This window comes from Salvia hispanica, chromosome 4 (genome assembly GCF_023119035.1).
Source record: "Salvia hispanica cultivar TCC Black 2014 chromosome 4, UniMelb_Shisp_WGS_1.0, whole genome shotgun sequence".
NCBI lineage: Eukaryota > Viridiplantae > Streptophyta > Magnoliopsida > Lamiales > Lamiaceae > Salvia > Salvia hispanica.
The window spans coordinates 29,570,113-29,586,693 of NC_062968.1; the positions used below are offsets into that span (position 1 = coordinate 29,570,113).

Here is a 16,581-nt window from a genome sequence, read left to right on the forward strand (position 1 = left end):
GTGGCTTGCGGCTGCAGGCGTGTATCGACTGTGATTGGGGCTGAGTCCATATCAATGCACATATCACATATTCATTTTTTTGTAATAAATATGAATAAGGAGTCATTGGACAATAGTAATGAATTTGAATTTACACAAGATATCTATATCTATACATATATAAAAGGCGAGAGATGGTGTCTACTTTTTAAAAAGGAATACTCCACTACTTTATAAAATTAAAAAGTGCTGCGAGAATGAGATGCTGTCTACTTTTTAAAAAGTACAGTATTTGCCAACTTTCAAGTCTATTTTAGATATTTCTTGCCTGTATTTTCTCTACACAACAACACCACTATTCTCCACACAACAACACCACTAAACCCTATTCATTTATTTTGGCAAATTATTGGCGCAGACTTGATATGGCTGATGAAGCTCTGGATTTGCTACTGCAAACCTTACTCCAAATCTATAAACGCGATGATGACGATGAACTGACCATCCGTCGTGTAAAACATCTAATTTTATGCATCCGCGACAAAGCTGCTGTTTTGCAGTCTCTCCAACATTTCCCAGAAAATGAAAGAATGAGGGAGGTAGCAAGTACAACACAAGAGATCATTCAATATCTTTTCTCCCCACAATCTGTATGATTGTAGATCCGTAGACCCAACTGTCAGACTTTCCAATCAGTTGACGGAATTGGAAGAGGAGCTCGACTCAACTGTCGAAGATGTGGTTGACTACATACGGCAACACAGTGATTCCAGTTCTTCATCAGTATCTGCACTCGAGAGTGAAGTTGTGGATCCAGTGGTTGCAACGGAGCTGATTGTCGTAAATTTAAAACGGTTGAGGAGATTAGCCGAGAAAATAGAGTCAAGTGAGAGAGAATTAGCAGATGAAGATCCGAGTGATACACCTCCACTCATGAACAAAGATGTTGCGGTTGATTTTGCTGACGATCTGAGTAACTCTACTGCTGCTACATCTGCATCTACAACCAAATATTTTGTGGCTGACTTTGCTAAAGATCCGAGCAAAGATGATGTGGTTGTAGTTGGTTTTGATGAAGATATACCACACATGATGGACCGACTAACTGACTGTTCATCCTATTCCTACCTAGAAATCCTCCCTATTGTCGGAATGGGAGGCATTGGTAAGTCCACACTTGCTAAATCTATTTATCATAATCCATTGATCATGGAGCATTTTGATATTCGAGCTTGGGTCACAATATCACAAGGTTATAGTGTAGAAAGTATTCTCTCTCAATTACTAGCTTCGCTCAAACGAAAAGTAGATCGAGTTGGAAGGGATTCAATGAAAGTAATCGAAGCAGAGAAGATTGCAATTTACAAAATCTTATCAGGGAGGAGGTATCTCATAGTAATCGAGCCTATTTCCTCACGATAATAATGGGAGCCGGGTCATATTAACTAAAAGGCTAATGGATGTGGCGACTTATGTTGCCACTCCATGGAACATTCATATGATGTGTTTCTTGGATGACGAACAAAGTTGGCGTCTGTTCAATCACAAGGTCTTCGGAGATCAAGATTGTCCTCATGAGCTACGTAGTGTTGGGGAAAAAATTAGTAAAAGGATGTGGAGGACTGCCCCTCTCAATTGTTAATGTGGCAGAACTTTTATCCACGATTCCTAGAACTCCAGACTCGTGGAAACAAATTGAGGGAAATGATGGGCAGTTGGGATCAATATTATCTTTGAGTTACAACCACTTGCCTCCACATTTGAGGGAGTGTTTCTTGTATATGGCAGCCTTCCCTGAAAATTATGAGATCCGTGTCTCTGAACTCATCAGACTTTGGGTAGCTGAGGGCTTTTTGAAACGTCAAAATGAATCTAAAAGCATAGAAATGACGGCAGAGGAGTGCCTGGAGGATCTGATCAAGCAAAGTCTAGTTTTGGTCACTAGCCGGAAAAATGATGGCAGAACCAAAACTTGCAGGCTGCATAGTATGGTACGGGACTTTTGTGTGAGACAAGCCGGGGAAGAGAAGTTCCTTCTTCCTGTTATGGACTACTTCCCTACTCCTATCTTAAGAAAACATTTTCTTCCACAAGTCCTCCAAAATCATCCACGCACAAGTGTTAGTTGGCATGATCTACGTCCTTAGAGAATCTACGCATAGCTCATGTACCACTTCTATCATATGCATCCCTCAAAGAGGGTATAGACCCAAATGCTCTGTACAAAACTTTACGTCACTTAGGGTCCTTCATGTTTTACGTAGAGATGATCGTTCGTATTGGGAACTAGGTCAGGTTTTTGAATTGATTCATCTCACTTACCTTGCTTCCAACATTCCCGATAGTATTGTCCCTCCAGCTATAGCAAAGCTTCGAAATCTGCAAACTTTAATAATTTATACATATGGGGTTTATTTGCCAGTGGAGATTTGGAAGCTAAGGCAATTAAGACATCTTATCGCCTTCTCATTCCGTCCTTTACTCCTTCTTGAAAGAGTAAATCCTCTAAAAAGCTTACAAACGCTTTCTGTGGCAACAGATTTTGTATGTAGTGGAAGGATGGTGCAAATGATCCCAAATATAAATAAGTTGGGAATATGCTACTCTGAAGAGAAGTTTAATGCTGGCTATCATGTTGACTATCTTATAAATTTGGTTCGACTTGAGAAGCTGAAATTGGAGAAGCATAGTTCAGTTTTGCCTCGTCCGAATTTTGTTTTTCTTCGGTCGCTGAAAAAGTTAGAACTGAGTGGCAGGTGGATTTCCTGGAGTCATATGACGACTGTTGGTTCGTTTCCTAATCTTCAAGTGCTGAAACTAAAGAAATATCCTTGCTACGGTTAACACTGGGAAACCATTGACGAGGAATTTGTTAATTTGATACATCTGCTTATTGATGAATCAAATCTCAAGTGTTGGACAACTGATAGTGACCACTTTCCAATGCTCCAGTGCCTAACGCTTCATCGTTGTCCGTACTTGGATGAGATTCCATTTGATATTGGAGAGATTCCAACACTTGAATTGATTGAGATCGACAATCATAACCAATCCCTTTTGTACTCGGCAAAAAAATACAAGAGGAACAATGGGGACATTGGGGAAAAGAAGGCCTAAAAGTTGTTGTGAAGCGATCTTGATTGTGTGTGCTTGACATCAGGTAAAGTTTTCATTAAAGTTGCAAGGGTTGACATCATTTTTAGCTTTATAGAGTAAGCTAATCAGTAAGAGGTTATGAAAAGGCACACTTTTCCTATAGCTAAGCATCTTCCTCTCTCTTGAACATTTCTCAATTTGTAGACTGTTGGTTGATTTCTGTCATTTTTTCTTCTCGTTTTCAGATGCAGAGCTTTGATGAGGTAGCTTATCAGATATTACACTGATGAAAGAGGCAGATAATTAGTTTGTTTGTTTGTTTGTTTACCTATTCTTTCTTGTCTAACATTAAATTTCAAGTAGGCTTTGCTTTCTATGTTTCTTGATTTTTCACCCTTATCTTTGGCTACGGGATAGTATGGAATTGCTACTTTGAAGGCTTCAAAGGACGCTGATGTCCGGTTCGGCCGGTTTTCAAGAGCATGGCAAGCCCAGTTGGGTTTGAGCCTACCTGGTTTGTCTGTTTATCAGTTTGGGAAGAAGAATAACTAATTATCTTCTTTTTGTTTGTTTGAATACTCTATTGGATTATAACATGCATTGTTGTGTTTTGTAGGATCTTCTTCCCCTTAATAATAAACTTTTGATAAACTACTACCAATTTTATGTTATGGTGTACTATTATTCTACAGTTGTCAGCCATTGTTAATTTGAATAGTTCCAAATCAATACAAGCATTCAGGTTTACATGACACAAGCATTCCTTAAGATTGTCAGTTAATACTAGTCTCTAATCTTATTGGAACCGGGAATCAATAAATTGTTCGTTCTTTTTCCAAACGCATACCAACTTATCAGTATAATGTTGGTAGTTACGTGATACTCTATAGGCCGGAAGTCACAGGAATTCAAAATTCGGACATTTTTGTTGTAGGGATGAAGATAGCAACAATGAGATACTAATATTATGTTTATTTCTCAATGAATAATTAATTAAGCAAGAGACATTTATTTATGTGTGAGAATAAACAGACAAACAAAATGACAGTTTCGGGGACGGCACGATGAAAAGAGAATAAAAAATTAAAGAAGCAAAAGCAAAAAGCCAAAAGGAATGCTTGTGAAGGTCCTGCTTGAATGAAGCATTGCTAATTCTGCATTTTGTTTGAGAAATTGTTGGCGTAACACTTGAAATGGCTTATGAAGCTGTGGAATCCCTGCAACAAACCTTACTTCAAATCCTTGTACGCGGCAATTTTCTCATCAGTCCTCCTGTTAAATACGACCAAATTGTATCCATCCTCCACAAAGCTGTTATCTTGCAATTGAATATCAATCATTTTCCAGATAAAGAAACGATAAGGGAGGTTGCAAATACAACTGCAGATATTATTCAATATCTCTTCTCCCCACAAAATCTCACAGATTGTGGATCCATAGACCCAACTGTCAGAGTTTCATATCAATTGGGGGAGTTAGCTGAGGAGCTCGATTCAACTGTTGGATATTTGGTTGACTACATACAGCAACGGAGTGATTCTGCACTCGTTGAAGATCCAACGGAGCTGATTGCAATAAATACAAACGGGTTGAGGATATTAGCGGAGAAATTTAAGTCAACAAGGAGAGAATTAGAAGTTGAAGATCTGAGTATTTCACCTCCACTCACGAACAAAGATGTTGCGGCGGGTTTTGATGATCATCTCACTGATTCTGCTGCTTTTGCATCATCATCAAGACCTACAAGCAAATATGACTTTGCTGAAGATCCGAGTGAATTACCATCAAATTCTCCACCCACGACCAAAAACGATGTGGTTGTTGGTTTTGATGAAGATATAGCACAGATGGCGGACCGAATAACTCACTGTCCACCCGATTCCTACCTAGAAATCCTCCCTATTGATGGAATGGGAGGCATTGGTAAGTCTACACTTGCTAAATATGTTTATGACCATCCATTCATCACAGAGCATTTTGATATTCGAGCTTGGGTCACAATATCACAAGATTATAGTTTACCAAGTATTCTCTCACAATTACTAGCTTCATTCAGAGGAAAAGTAGATCGAGTTGGAAGGGATTCGTTGAAAGGAATGGAAGAGAAGCTTGAAATTTACAAAATCTTATCGGGTAGGAGGTATCTCATAGTAATGGACGATGTGTGGAGTGCAGAAGCTTTGCATCACATATGGGGGCTATATCCGAACAAACGGAATGGAAGCCGTATCATATTAACCACAAGGCTAATGGATGTGGCAACTTATGCTGCCACGAGCAGAAAATTCATATGATGCGTTTCTTGGATGACGAACAAAGTTGGCATTTGTTCCACCACAAGGTTTTCGGAGATCAAGATTGTCCTCATGAGCTACAAAGTGTTGGGGAAAAAATTGTGAAAGGTTGTGGAGGATTGCCACTTTCAATTGTTACTGTGGCAGAACTTTTATCGAGGATTCCTAGAACTCCAAAGTTGTGGAAGCAAATTGAAATAAATGACGGGCAGTTGGGAACAATAGTATCTTTGAGTTACAACCACTTGCCTCCACATTTGAGGAAGTGTTTCTTGTATATGGCAGGCTTCCCTCAGGATTATGAGATTCGTGCCTCTGAACTCGTTAAACTTTGGGTAGCTGAGGGCTCTATGATAGAGCAAAATGAATCTAAGAGCATAGAAGTGGCAGCAGAGGAGTGCTTGGAGGATCTGATCAAGCAAAGTCTAGTTTTGATCACTAGCTGGAAAATTGATGGCAAAATCAAAAGTTGTCGGCTGCATAGTATGGTGTGGGACTTTTGTGTGATACAGGCCGGGGAAGATAAGTTCCTTCTTCCTGTTATGGAGTACTTCCCTACTGCTATCTTAAGAAAACATTTTCTTCCACAAGTCCTCCAAAATCATCCCCGCATAAGTGTTAGCTGGCATGATCTTAATCTTAAAGACTCCATGCATAGCTCGTGCACCACTTCTATCATATGCGTCCCACAAAGAGGGTATAGGCCCAAAGGCTCTGTACAAAACTTTACTTCACTCAGGGTCCTTCATGTTTTACGTAGAGATGATCGTTCATATTGGGAACTTGAGTGTTTGAATTGATTTATCTCACTTACCTTGCTTCCAACATTCCCGATGGTATTGTTCCTCCAGCTATAGCGAAGCTTCAGAATCTGCAAACTTTAATTATTTATAGATCTGAGGTTCATTTGCCGGTGGAGATTTGGAATATGAGGAAGTTGAGGCATCTTATCGCCTTCTCATTTCATCCTTTACTCCTTCCCGATGGAGCAACTCTTTCTCTAGATAACTTACAAACGCTTTCTAAGGCAACAAACTTTGTATGTAGTAAAAGGATGATGGATATGATCCCAAGCATAAGAAAGTTGGGAATATGCTACTCTGAAGAGAACTTTCGTTTAGGTTACCATCTTGACAAGGTTATACATTTTCTTAAACTTGAGAAGCTGAAATTGGATATGCATAATTCATCTGTGCCACGTCTGGATCCTATTTTTCCTCTGTCACTGAAGAAGTTGGAATTGGAAATGAGTGGTGGGTGGATTTCTCGGAGAGATATGACGGTGGGTCTGAATCCTATTTTTCCTATGTCACTGAAGAAGCTGGTATTGAGTGGCGGGTGGATTTCTTGGAGAGATATGACGATTGTTGGTTCATTGCCCAATCTTCAAGTATTGAAACTGAAGAACTATGCCTGTTCTGGGGAGCAATGGGAAACCATTTTCGGGGAATTTTGTACGTTGATACATATGCTTATTGATGAATCAAATCTCAAGTGTTGGAGAACTAAAAGTTACCACTTTCCAAAGCTCTGGTGCCTAATGCTTCATCGTTGTCCGTACTTGGATGCAATTCCATTTGATATTGGAGAGATTCAAACACTTAAACTGATTGAGATCGACGATCATAACCAATCTCTTTTGTACTCGGCAAAAAATATACAGAAGGAACAGCATGAACCTTGGCGCAATAGTGAACTAAAAGTGATGGTGAAGCGTTCTTGATCATGTTTCAAACTTGACTGTGTGCTTCATATCAGGTAAGGAATTTATAAAAGTTGCAAGGTTTGACATCATGTTTGGTAACCATACTTCACAAACATTAGTAAGCTAATTAAGAGGCTATGAAAAGGCACGCACTTTGACAATAACTAAGTACCCTTCCTCACCTTTTAACATTTCTCAGTTCTTAGAATGTTGGTTGATTTCTGTCAGTTTTTTTCTTCTCATTTTGTCAGATGGAGAGCTTTGATCAATGGTGGGTGATGTTGTTTGCAAGCAAGTTTCAAACAGCCATGGATGATAAATATTGTGTTATATGTATATCTCAAAGTTAAATGAGTGTTTGGGTTCACATTCTTGTATTACTCTACAAGAACAGGACTTTGTATTAAATGGAAGAACAAACATTGTTCCATTCGGTAAATAGTAGTTGAAGCTGATTGTCTTTATGCCATTACATATTCTTGAGTGTTTTTGGGATTCCAAATGATATTGCAGATATTCGAACATTTGAACTGATTGAGATCGATGATTGTAACCAATCTCTTGTGCGATGACATAAAAATTGTAGTGAAGTGTTCTTGATCCTGTTTCAAACTTGACAGTGTACTTCATCATATCAGGTATGGAATTCATGATAGTTGCAAGGATTGACATCTATAGAAATAAGATTAGTGAGCTAATCGGAGATTATGAAAAGACACACACTTTGCTAATAGCCACGCCTCTATTTTTCTTTTGGTTTTTCTGATGCAGAGCTTTGATGAGGTTGCTTATGCAGCCACATGCGCAACATTCATATGATGCGTTTCTTGGATGACGAACCAAAATTAGTGTGTGTTCCAACTTAAGGTTCTCAGAGATCAATATTGTACCTGGAGCTGGGGAAAATTTGTAAAAGTACGAGGAGGTTTCCTAGAACTCCAATAAAAATTAGAATTTCAAAGAAAAAGAAATCTGATCCAAAAAATCTGAACTAAATATAAAATTAACTGTAAATGAATATAGAAAATAAGGTGTGGCGTGGAATAGTAGTAATAATATCTGCCTTAGGATTATCTTATCAAAACACTATCTAATCTCTGTAGATATTTCTTGACTATTTTTGCAGCTTACACTCAACTTTTTCATTTGCCGTTTTGAATCCAAATGATAAGCATTTTGCTTGAATAGCTGTTTGCCTGGTATGGCTTATGAAGCTGTGGATTCGCTGCAACAAACCTTACTCCAAATACTTCAACACCACGATCATGTCACCGCTCCTACTGTTAGAAATTTAAACTGCTTGAGGAGATTATGGGGGAGAATAAAGTCAGCTGGGAGAAAAAAGTCAGTTCCGAGTGATTTACCATCAATACCTCCATCCACGGGCACGAGCAAACATGTTATGCTTGGAGCTGCACCTACAAACAAAGACGTTGTGGTTGGTTTTGATGAAGATATGATACAGATGAGGTATCGGCTCATTGGTCATGACGGACGAAAAGTCCTCCCTATTGTCGGAATGGCAGGAATTGGTAAGACCGTTCTTGCTAAACATATTTATTATGATCCATTTATCTCATGCTATTTTGATATTCGAGCTTGGGTCACAATATCACAAGATTATAGTATACCAAGTATTCTCTCACAATTACTGGCTTCATTCAGAGGAAAAGTAGATCGAGTTGGAAGGGATTCGTTGAAAGGAATGGAAACAGACAAGCTTGAAATTTACAAAATCTTATCGGGTAGGAGGTATCTCATAGTAATGGATGACATTTGGAGTGTGGAAGCTTGGGATCATGTGAAGAGACTATTTCCGGACAATCACAATGGAAGTTGAGTCATATTAACCACAAGGCTAATGGATGTGGCGAGTTATGCTGCCATTTCGTGGAACATTCATATGATGCGTTTCTTGGATGACGAACAAAGTTGGCGTTTGTTCCACCACAAGGTTTTCGGAGATCAAGATTGCCCTCTTGAGCTACAAAGTGTTGGGGAAACAATTGTAAAAAGATGTGGAGGACTGCCCCTCAAAATTGTTACTATGGCAGGACTTTTATCAAGGATTCCTAGAACTCCCAAGTCGTGGCAGCAATTTGAGGGAAATGATTGGCAGTTGGGATCAATATTATCTTTGAGTTACAACCACTTGCATCCACACTTGAGGAAGTGCTTCTTGTATATGGCAGCCTTCCCTCAAGACTATGACATCCATGCCTCTGAAATCATCAAACTTTGGGTAGCTGAGGGTTTTATGGAACGTCAAAATGAATCTGAAAACGTAGAAATGGTGGCAGAGGAGTGCTTGGAGGATCCGATCAAGCAAACTCTAGTTTTGATCACTTGCCGGAAAAGTGATGGCAAAATCAAAAGATGCAGGCTGCATAGTATGGTGCGGGACTTCTGTGTGAGACAGGCCGGGGAAGAGAAGTTCCTTCTTCCTGTCATGGACTACTTCCCTACTCCTATCTTAAGAAAACATTTTCTTCCACAACTCCTCCAAAACCATCCACGCATAAGTGTTAGCTGGCATGATCTACATCTTAGAGACTCTACACATAGCTTGTCTACCACTTCTATCATATGCATCCCACAAAGAGGGTATAGACCCAAAGGCTCTGTACAAAACTTCACTTCACTTAGGGTCCTTCATGTTTTACATAGAGATGATCGATCATATTGGGAACTAGGTCAAGTTTTTGAATTGAGTAATCTTACTTACCTTGCTTCCAACATCCCTGATAGTATTGTCCCTCCAGCTATATCAAAGCTTCAGAATCTGCAGACTTTAATTATTTATAGATATGGGGTTCATTTGCCAGTGGAGATTTGGAGCTTGAGGAAATTGAGACATCTTATCGCCTTCTCATTTCATCCTTTATCTCTCCCTGAAGGAGCAACTCTTTCCCTAGAAAGCTTACAAACACTTTCTGTGGCAACAAATTTTGATGAGTTGGGAATGATCCCTAATATAAATAAGTTGGGAATATGCTACTCTGAAGAGAATTTTTATGCAGGCTATCGTGCTGGATATCTTAGAAGTTTGGTTCGACTTGAGAAACTGAAATTGCAGAAGCATAGCTCATTTGTGCCACATCTGAATCTTGTTTTTCCTCTGTCGCTGAAAAAGTTAGAACTGAGTGGCAGGTGGATTTCATGGAGAGATATGACGATTGTTGGTTCGTTGCCTAATCTTCAAGTGCTGAAACTAAAGAAATATGCTTGCTACGGGGAACACTGGGAAACCATTGATGAGGAATTTGGTAATTTGATACATCTGCTTATTGATGAATCAAATCTCAAGTGTTGGACAACTGATAGTAACCACTTTCCAAGGCTCCAATGCCTAACGCTTCATCGTTGTCCGTACTTGGATGCAATTCCATTTGATATTGGAGAGATCCCGACACTTGAACTGATTGAGATCGACGATCATAACCAATCTCTTTTGTACTCGGCAAAAAAAATACAAGAGGAACAACGGGTACATTGGGGAAAAGAAGGCCTAAAAGTTGCTGTGAAGCGTTCTTGATCCTCTTTCAAACTTGATTGTGTGTGTGCTCGACATCAGGTAAAGTTTTCATTAAAGTTGCAAGGTTTGACATCATTTTTAGCTTTATAGAGTAAGCTAATCAGTAAGAGGTTATGAGAAGGCACACTGTTTGTTACGGCACAACCTTCTGCTAGACTAAAGGAGACGGTGTCGGAGACGGTGGAGGACGAGTTGGACGTTGACACAACGGCAGGAGTCGGCAAGGAGCCGGAGAGAACGATCGCCAAGGACCGGTCGCGTCGTCAGAGACGGCGACCTGACCATTTGGCTGACTTCACGCTGCATTGAGGAGGAGCCGAGAGAGAGAGTCTTGTTCTATTTTAATATTACTTCTTTATTGTTGCTTTCCTTTTGAGAACATTTATTTTATTTTCTTAATTATTATTGAGTCGAGCAAACTATAAGCTCCTTTCCGGGTTTTCTTTGTTGATTCTTTCCCGGATCGTAGGTCGAATCAACCCTAGGGTCCATAGTATAAAAGGCGTGTATTTTATTTCATTCTCAAGAAATAGAATATTTTTACGCTAGTTTTTTCTCTTTTATCGTTCACTAACCCTAGTTCTTCTCGTGGTTGATCGACGGGCAAGGTTCCCGCGACTTCGCGAAGGAATTAATCAACGTTAGGGAGTTTATACCTAACAAGTGGTGCTTTCACCAACGTACTCAGAGATCCATGGCGAATTCGGAGAGTAGCCTACCGGTGTCAGCCCCGGTTACGTCTGCTCCGTATATTACCGGATTACAGCCGCTATCGTCGACGCCCACGCCGCTAAATGCACAGGCGTTGGCTTTTGAACATATTTTGGCGTCGATCGCCAGAGTGGAGGCGCGTCTGGATGCAGGCGATCGCCGTACTGAAACCGTTCCGCCCACGTCGCGGCCTGATCCAGAACCACCATACAACGGTCAACCGAGTGGGAGAAGGGAATCAACAAGTTTGAGACCGATTATTACTTCATCGGTCCCTATGGCTACGCAGCCGCCCCTAGGGCTTGCGGGCACTTCAACATCACAGCACCTGCAGCGATCGTCGCCGCTGGAACAGTCAGCGTGGGCACACCCCGGCTATGGCGGCGATGGGGGCGGCGGGAGACAGGTGACGGCGTGGGACAACCCTGCTCGTCGCCTGGAGTTGCAGGCTGCGGGGCGTCACACGGCGTGGGAGTACCCGCATGGAGGGCGAGATGCGGGGTACTATTCTGAACCACCACGTTATGACCAGCAACGCTATGAGAAACCGCATTATGAGAAGATGAAACCACCGCGCTTCGACGGCACGGAGGCAGTGAATTGGATATCAAGGGTTCAATATTATTTTGAACACATGGGAACGCCGGAGGACCACAGATTACATTACGTGGTGATGATGTTTGAGGGTTCAGCGTCGGAGTGGATATTTAACTACAGAGAGAATAATCCGAATGCCAGGTGGTCGGATTTCTTGGAAGATGTGAAGCGCAGATTTGATCCGCAATGTTTCCAGAACTTTATCGGTCTTATTGCAAAATTATGTCAGACGGGTTCGCTTGCGGAGTATAATACAGCATTCGAGACAATGCTTAATCGCGTACGTGGGGTGCCCGAATACATTCTTCTCCCCATTTATGTTGAGGGTCTCACATAGCCGGTTAAAAATCAGGTTCGGCATCAGCACCCGGCATCGGTGGCCGCCGCTATGGCTTTGGCAGTGGAATATGACAGTTGTATTGATAAACCGCCTCCAGCAACTGGATTCCAGCGGCGATCGGGTGGCCGTTTCGACCAGCGCCAGTTGGGACAGCAACATCAGCAGTCGGCGCTTCCTCCTCAGCCTCAGCAGGGCGCGCGTCCGCCGCAGCATAAGTTCTCGGAATACTCCAAGCTTCCAGTTATTCGGTTATCACCTGCAGAGAAAGCGGAACGCTCACGTTTGAACTTGTGTTGGTACTGCCCTGAGAAGTGGGTGGCGGGTCACAGTTGTCGTGGCAGGTTCTTGGTATACATGGGTATGGATGACGATTCCGAGGAGGAAATGCTGGAGGATGAAGCGATGCCGGAATCCCAGATAGTTTCGGCGGATTTATCACACATTTACGCTATGAACGGTCGTCAAAAGGAGGAGGCAATTGAGTTAGAGGGGTCAGTTGGTGCGGCTGGAGTTCGTATTTTGGTGGACACGGGGAGCTCACATGATTTTCTTCATCCCCGTGTGGCGGAACGTTTAGCACTCCCGCTACAGAAGATAAGGCCGTTTCGTGTGTATGTGGGGAATGGCGAATCCCTCCTATGCTCTTGGGTCAGCAGCCAAACGCGGATAGTGGTGCAGCAGCATGTGTTTTTGGTGGATCTGCATATTCTCCCGGTTCACGGGCCGGACATTATCTTGGGTAGAGCATGGCTGAAGTCTCTCCATCGCGTGACTAATGATTTTGACACTAACACTATGGAGTTCGTCCGCAATGGGGAGCACATTCGTCTCACCTTGGTGCCTCCAATCGCAAAGGCGGTGTCTCTCCGCAAATTTTCGACCCTACTCACGCTGCAGGGCGCCACCGAGCTGTTTGAAATCGTGCATCTTCCGCAGCAGAGCACCGAGGCTGAGTCGGCAGGAGCTCTTGCATTTCCGTCGGAGCTGCCGGAGGAGGTGTTGGCTGTGCTAAAATCACATGAGGGAGTGTTTGGGATGCCATCAGGAATGCCTCCGCAACGGCATTGTGATCACCGGATTCACTTGCTACCACACACGAAACCGATCAACGTCCGACCTTACCGATACCCGTACTTTCAGAAGACGGAAATTGAACGGCAGGTGAAGGAGATGCTGGACGCGGGTATTATCCGCAATAGCCAGAGCCCTTTCTCATCGCCAGTCCTACTGATCCGAAAAAAGGACGGCTCGTTTCGCTTCTGCATTGATTACAGGGCGCTAAATGCGGCAACGGTTCCGGATAATTTTCCCATTCCGACCACGGATGAGTTGTTTGATGAGTTGGGGTCGGCGCGCTTCTTTACTAAGCTCGATTTGCGTTCGGGTTACCATCAGATCCGTATGTGCGAGGGTGATGTTTATAAAACGGCGTTCAGGACTCATGACGGTCATTTCGAGTTCTTGGTCATGCTGTTTGGGCTGACGAACGCTCCGTCAACTTTCCAGGCCGCGATGAATGCCCTCTTCCGGCCGTTCCTGCGCCAGTTTGTTATCGTATTCTTCGACGACATTCTCATCTACAGCCCGACGTTTCCGGCTCATTTGCGCCATCTAAACGAGGTACTTTCGATTCTAGCTGCGAATCAGTTTTTTGTCAAATTATCTAAGTGCACTTTTGCGTGTACCACGGTCGAGTATTTGGGGCACATCATTGCAGAAGGACAATTGAAAGCGGACCCAGCAAAAATCGAAGCAATGTTAGCATGGCCTGTTCCCGCGACAATTAAGCAGTTGCGGGGCTTTTTGGGGCTGACGGGGTACTATAGACGGTTTGTACAGCATTATGCGTCCATTGCAGGTCCCCTGACTGAACTTTTGAAGAAGGATGCTTTTGCTTGGTCTGAGGCGGCTGATGCTAGTTTCTCGGCCCTTAAAGGGGCAATGTCAACGGCACCGGTCTTACGGCTGCCCGATTTTTCAAGAACCTTCTATTTGGAAACGGATGCCTCCGACTTTGGGATTGGGGCGGTGTTACTGCAGGAGGGTCACCCCTTGGCATTTTTTAGCAAGAAACTGGGACCGAAGCGTCGTATCTCCTCGACGTATCACAAGGAGCTCTACGCTATCGTTGAGGCCGTGCAAAAGTGGCGGCAATATTTGTTGGGGAGAGAGTTTGTGATCAGGAGCGACCAGAAGAGTCTAAAGGAGTTGTTGCAGCAGATAATTCAGGAGTTCTACGCCCGGAAACTAATGGGGTATAAATTCAGGATCGAATATAAAACTGGGGCGTCGAACAAGGTGGCGGACGCATTGTCAAGGAGGGATCCGGAGGCAGTGCCGACTCCTGAGGTCGCCGGCGACGACTCGCTGGGTGCCGATGGCCCGGCGGCAGACGCGCGGCTGCTAGTCGCGGTGGTTCGGCCTGTACCAGATATTTTGGAGGTGTTACGCGAGGAGGCCCAGACAACCACTGATCTGATCGCGCTACAATCGGCGTTAAAGTTGGGAACGGCTGATCCAGAGTTGACTATGTCTGATGGCCTACTCTACTACAAACGCCGCCTCTACGTCAGTAAAGATTCGGCTATTAAGGGGGTGTTGCTACAGGAATATCACTCCACTCCTACTGCAGGGCACCCGGGGATCGATCGTACCTTTAAACGTTTGGCAGCGGTGTTTTACTGGAAGGGAATGCGGAAAGATGTGACACGGTTTGTGGAGGTCTGCTATGATTGTCAGACGACAAAGTACTCAACGCAGAAGCCCGCGGGGTTGCTGCAGCCTCTCCCTATTCCGTCAAGAGTGTGGGAGGATGTGTCCATGGATTTCATCACGGGCCTACCACAGTCCAGAGGGTACACGGCTATTTTGGTGGCAGTGGATCGGCTTACTAAGTATGCTCATTTTGCTCCATTGCCAAGCAATTACAACGCGCTAAAGGTGGCGTCTATCTTTATAGATACGGTGGTCAAGCATCACGGGTTTCCAAAGACTATGGTGTCTGATCGAGATCCGGTATTTTTGAACGCAGTATGGGAGGACATGCTGCGTTTGAGCGGCACAAAACTTAACTTCTCAACCGCCTATCATCCTCAATCGGACGGCCAGACGGAGGTGCGTAACCGGGGTCTGGAACAGTATTTACGGGCGTTCACGGCAGATAAGCCTTCCAAGTGGGTGAATTTTCTCCCTTGGGCGGAATTAGCCTTGAACTGCTTTTATCACGAGGGATTGGGGACATCGCCCTTTATGGCGCTATACGGGCGGGAGCCGCCTTCCTTGGTTGCTGCGCCGCCCTCGGCGACGACTCCACCGGATGTGGCGCTGATGATCAGGCAGCGAGGGGAACTGATCGTGATGTTGAGGAGGAACTTGGAGAGAGCCCAGCAGCGGATGCGAGAGGCTGCGAATAAACATCGTAGGAATGTGGAGTTTGACGTCGGCGCCCGCGTGTTACTTAAATTACAATTGTACAGGCAGCATTCTGTGGCTCGCCCGTTATCTGCTAAGCTGGCTAGGCGTTTCTACGGCCCGTTTGAGATTCTGGAACGTATCGGGCAGGTGGCGTACCGCCTAAAGCTGCCGGAGGGGAGTCGTGTTCATAACGTGTTCCATGTGAGTTTGCTTAAGCCGTTTGTCGAGAGCGCGGGGACTAATGTGGCGGAGCTTCCTCCTTATTTTGCACATGGGAGACCGGTAACACGCCCGCGGAAGGTACTGGATCGGAGGTCGGTGTGGAGCGGTGATACCGCGGTGGAGGAAGTGTTGTTGGAATGGGAGGACGACGGAGGTGATCAGCCGAGCTGGGAGCCGCTGACGATGGTGCGTAGACGTTTTCCGGAGTTGCTCCTTGAGGACAAGGATGACCTTAAGGAGGGAGGAGTTGTTACGGCACAACCTTCTGCTAGACTAAAGGAGACGGTGTCGGAGACGGTGGAGGACGAGTTGGACGTTGACACAACGGCAGGAGTCGGCAAGGAGCCGGAGAGAACGATCGCCAAGGACCGGTCGCGTCGTCAGAGACGGCGACCTGACCATTTGGCTGACTTCACGCCGCATTGAGGAGGAGCCGAGAGAGAGAGTCTTGTTCTATTTTAATATTACTTCTTTATTGTTGCTTTCCTTTTGAGAACATTTATTTTATTTTCTTAATTATTATTGAGTCGAGCAAACTATAAGCTCCTTTCCGGGTTTTCTTTGTTGATTCTTTCCCGGATCGTAGGTCGAATCAACCCTAGGGTCCATAGTATAAAAGGCGTGTATTTTATTTCATTCTCAAGAAATAGAATATTTTTACGCTAGTTTTTTCTCTTTTATCGTTCAC

General features: G+C 43.7%; 2 protein-coding genes and 1 long non-coding RNA gene across 4 annotated transcripts in view; all 3 read left to right on the forward strand.

The window, feature by feature from the left end:
- Positions 1–346: 346 nt before the first annotated feature.
- Positions 347–3,741, forward strand: LOC125220157. The gene is made up of 2 exons (XR_007176326.1): positions 347–3,139; positions 3,321–3,741. It is a non-coding gene; the product is annotated as an uncharacterized LOC125220157 (long non-coding RNA).
- A 472-nt stretch (positions 3,742–4,213) lies between these two features.
- On the forward strand, positions 4,214–7,448 carry LOC125217522 (probable disease resistance protein RXW24L). The gene is made up of 2 exons (XM_048119039.1): positions 4,214–7,127; positions 7,326–7,448. Exon 1 carries the CDS (start codon positions 4,269–4,271, stop codon positions 5,367–5,369), a length of 1,101 nt encoding a protein of 366 aa, XP_047974996.1. The 5' UTR covers positions 4,214–4,268; the 3' UTR covers positions 5,370–7,127; positions 7,326–7,448.
- A 1,197-nt stretch (positions 7,449–8,645) lies between these two features.
- The window catches only part of LOC125185163 (putative late blight resistance protein homolog R1B-16), an 8,684-nt gene continuing 748 nt past the window's right edge, over positions 8,646–16,581 (forward strand). Inside the window, exons 1-2 of one of the 2 annotated variants that reach the window (XM_048081657.1) lie at positions 8,646–10,648; positions 10,731–11,151. In XM_048081657.1, the coding sequence (XP_047937614.1) occupies positions 8,936–10,609 (1,674 nt within the window). In that variant the 5' untranslated portion in view covers positions 8,646–8,935 and the 3' untranslated portion in view covers positions 10,610–10,648; positions 10,731–11,151. Of the gene's footprint in view, positions 10,649–10,730; positions 11,152–16,581 lie in introns of those variants that run through there. The other variant, XM_048081658.1, reaches the window with a different exon arrangement.

Bases quoted from the DNA above. Each gene is read 5' to 3' on its own strand.
- LOC125217522 (XM_048119039.1), top strand. From the start codon at position 4,269: ATGGCTTATGAAGCTGTGGAATCCCTGCAACAAACCTTACTTCAAATC.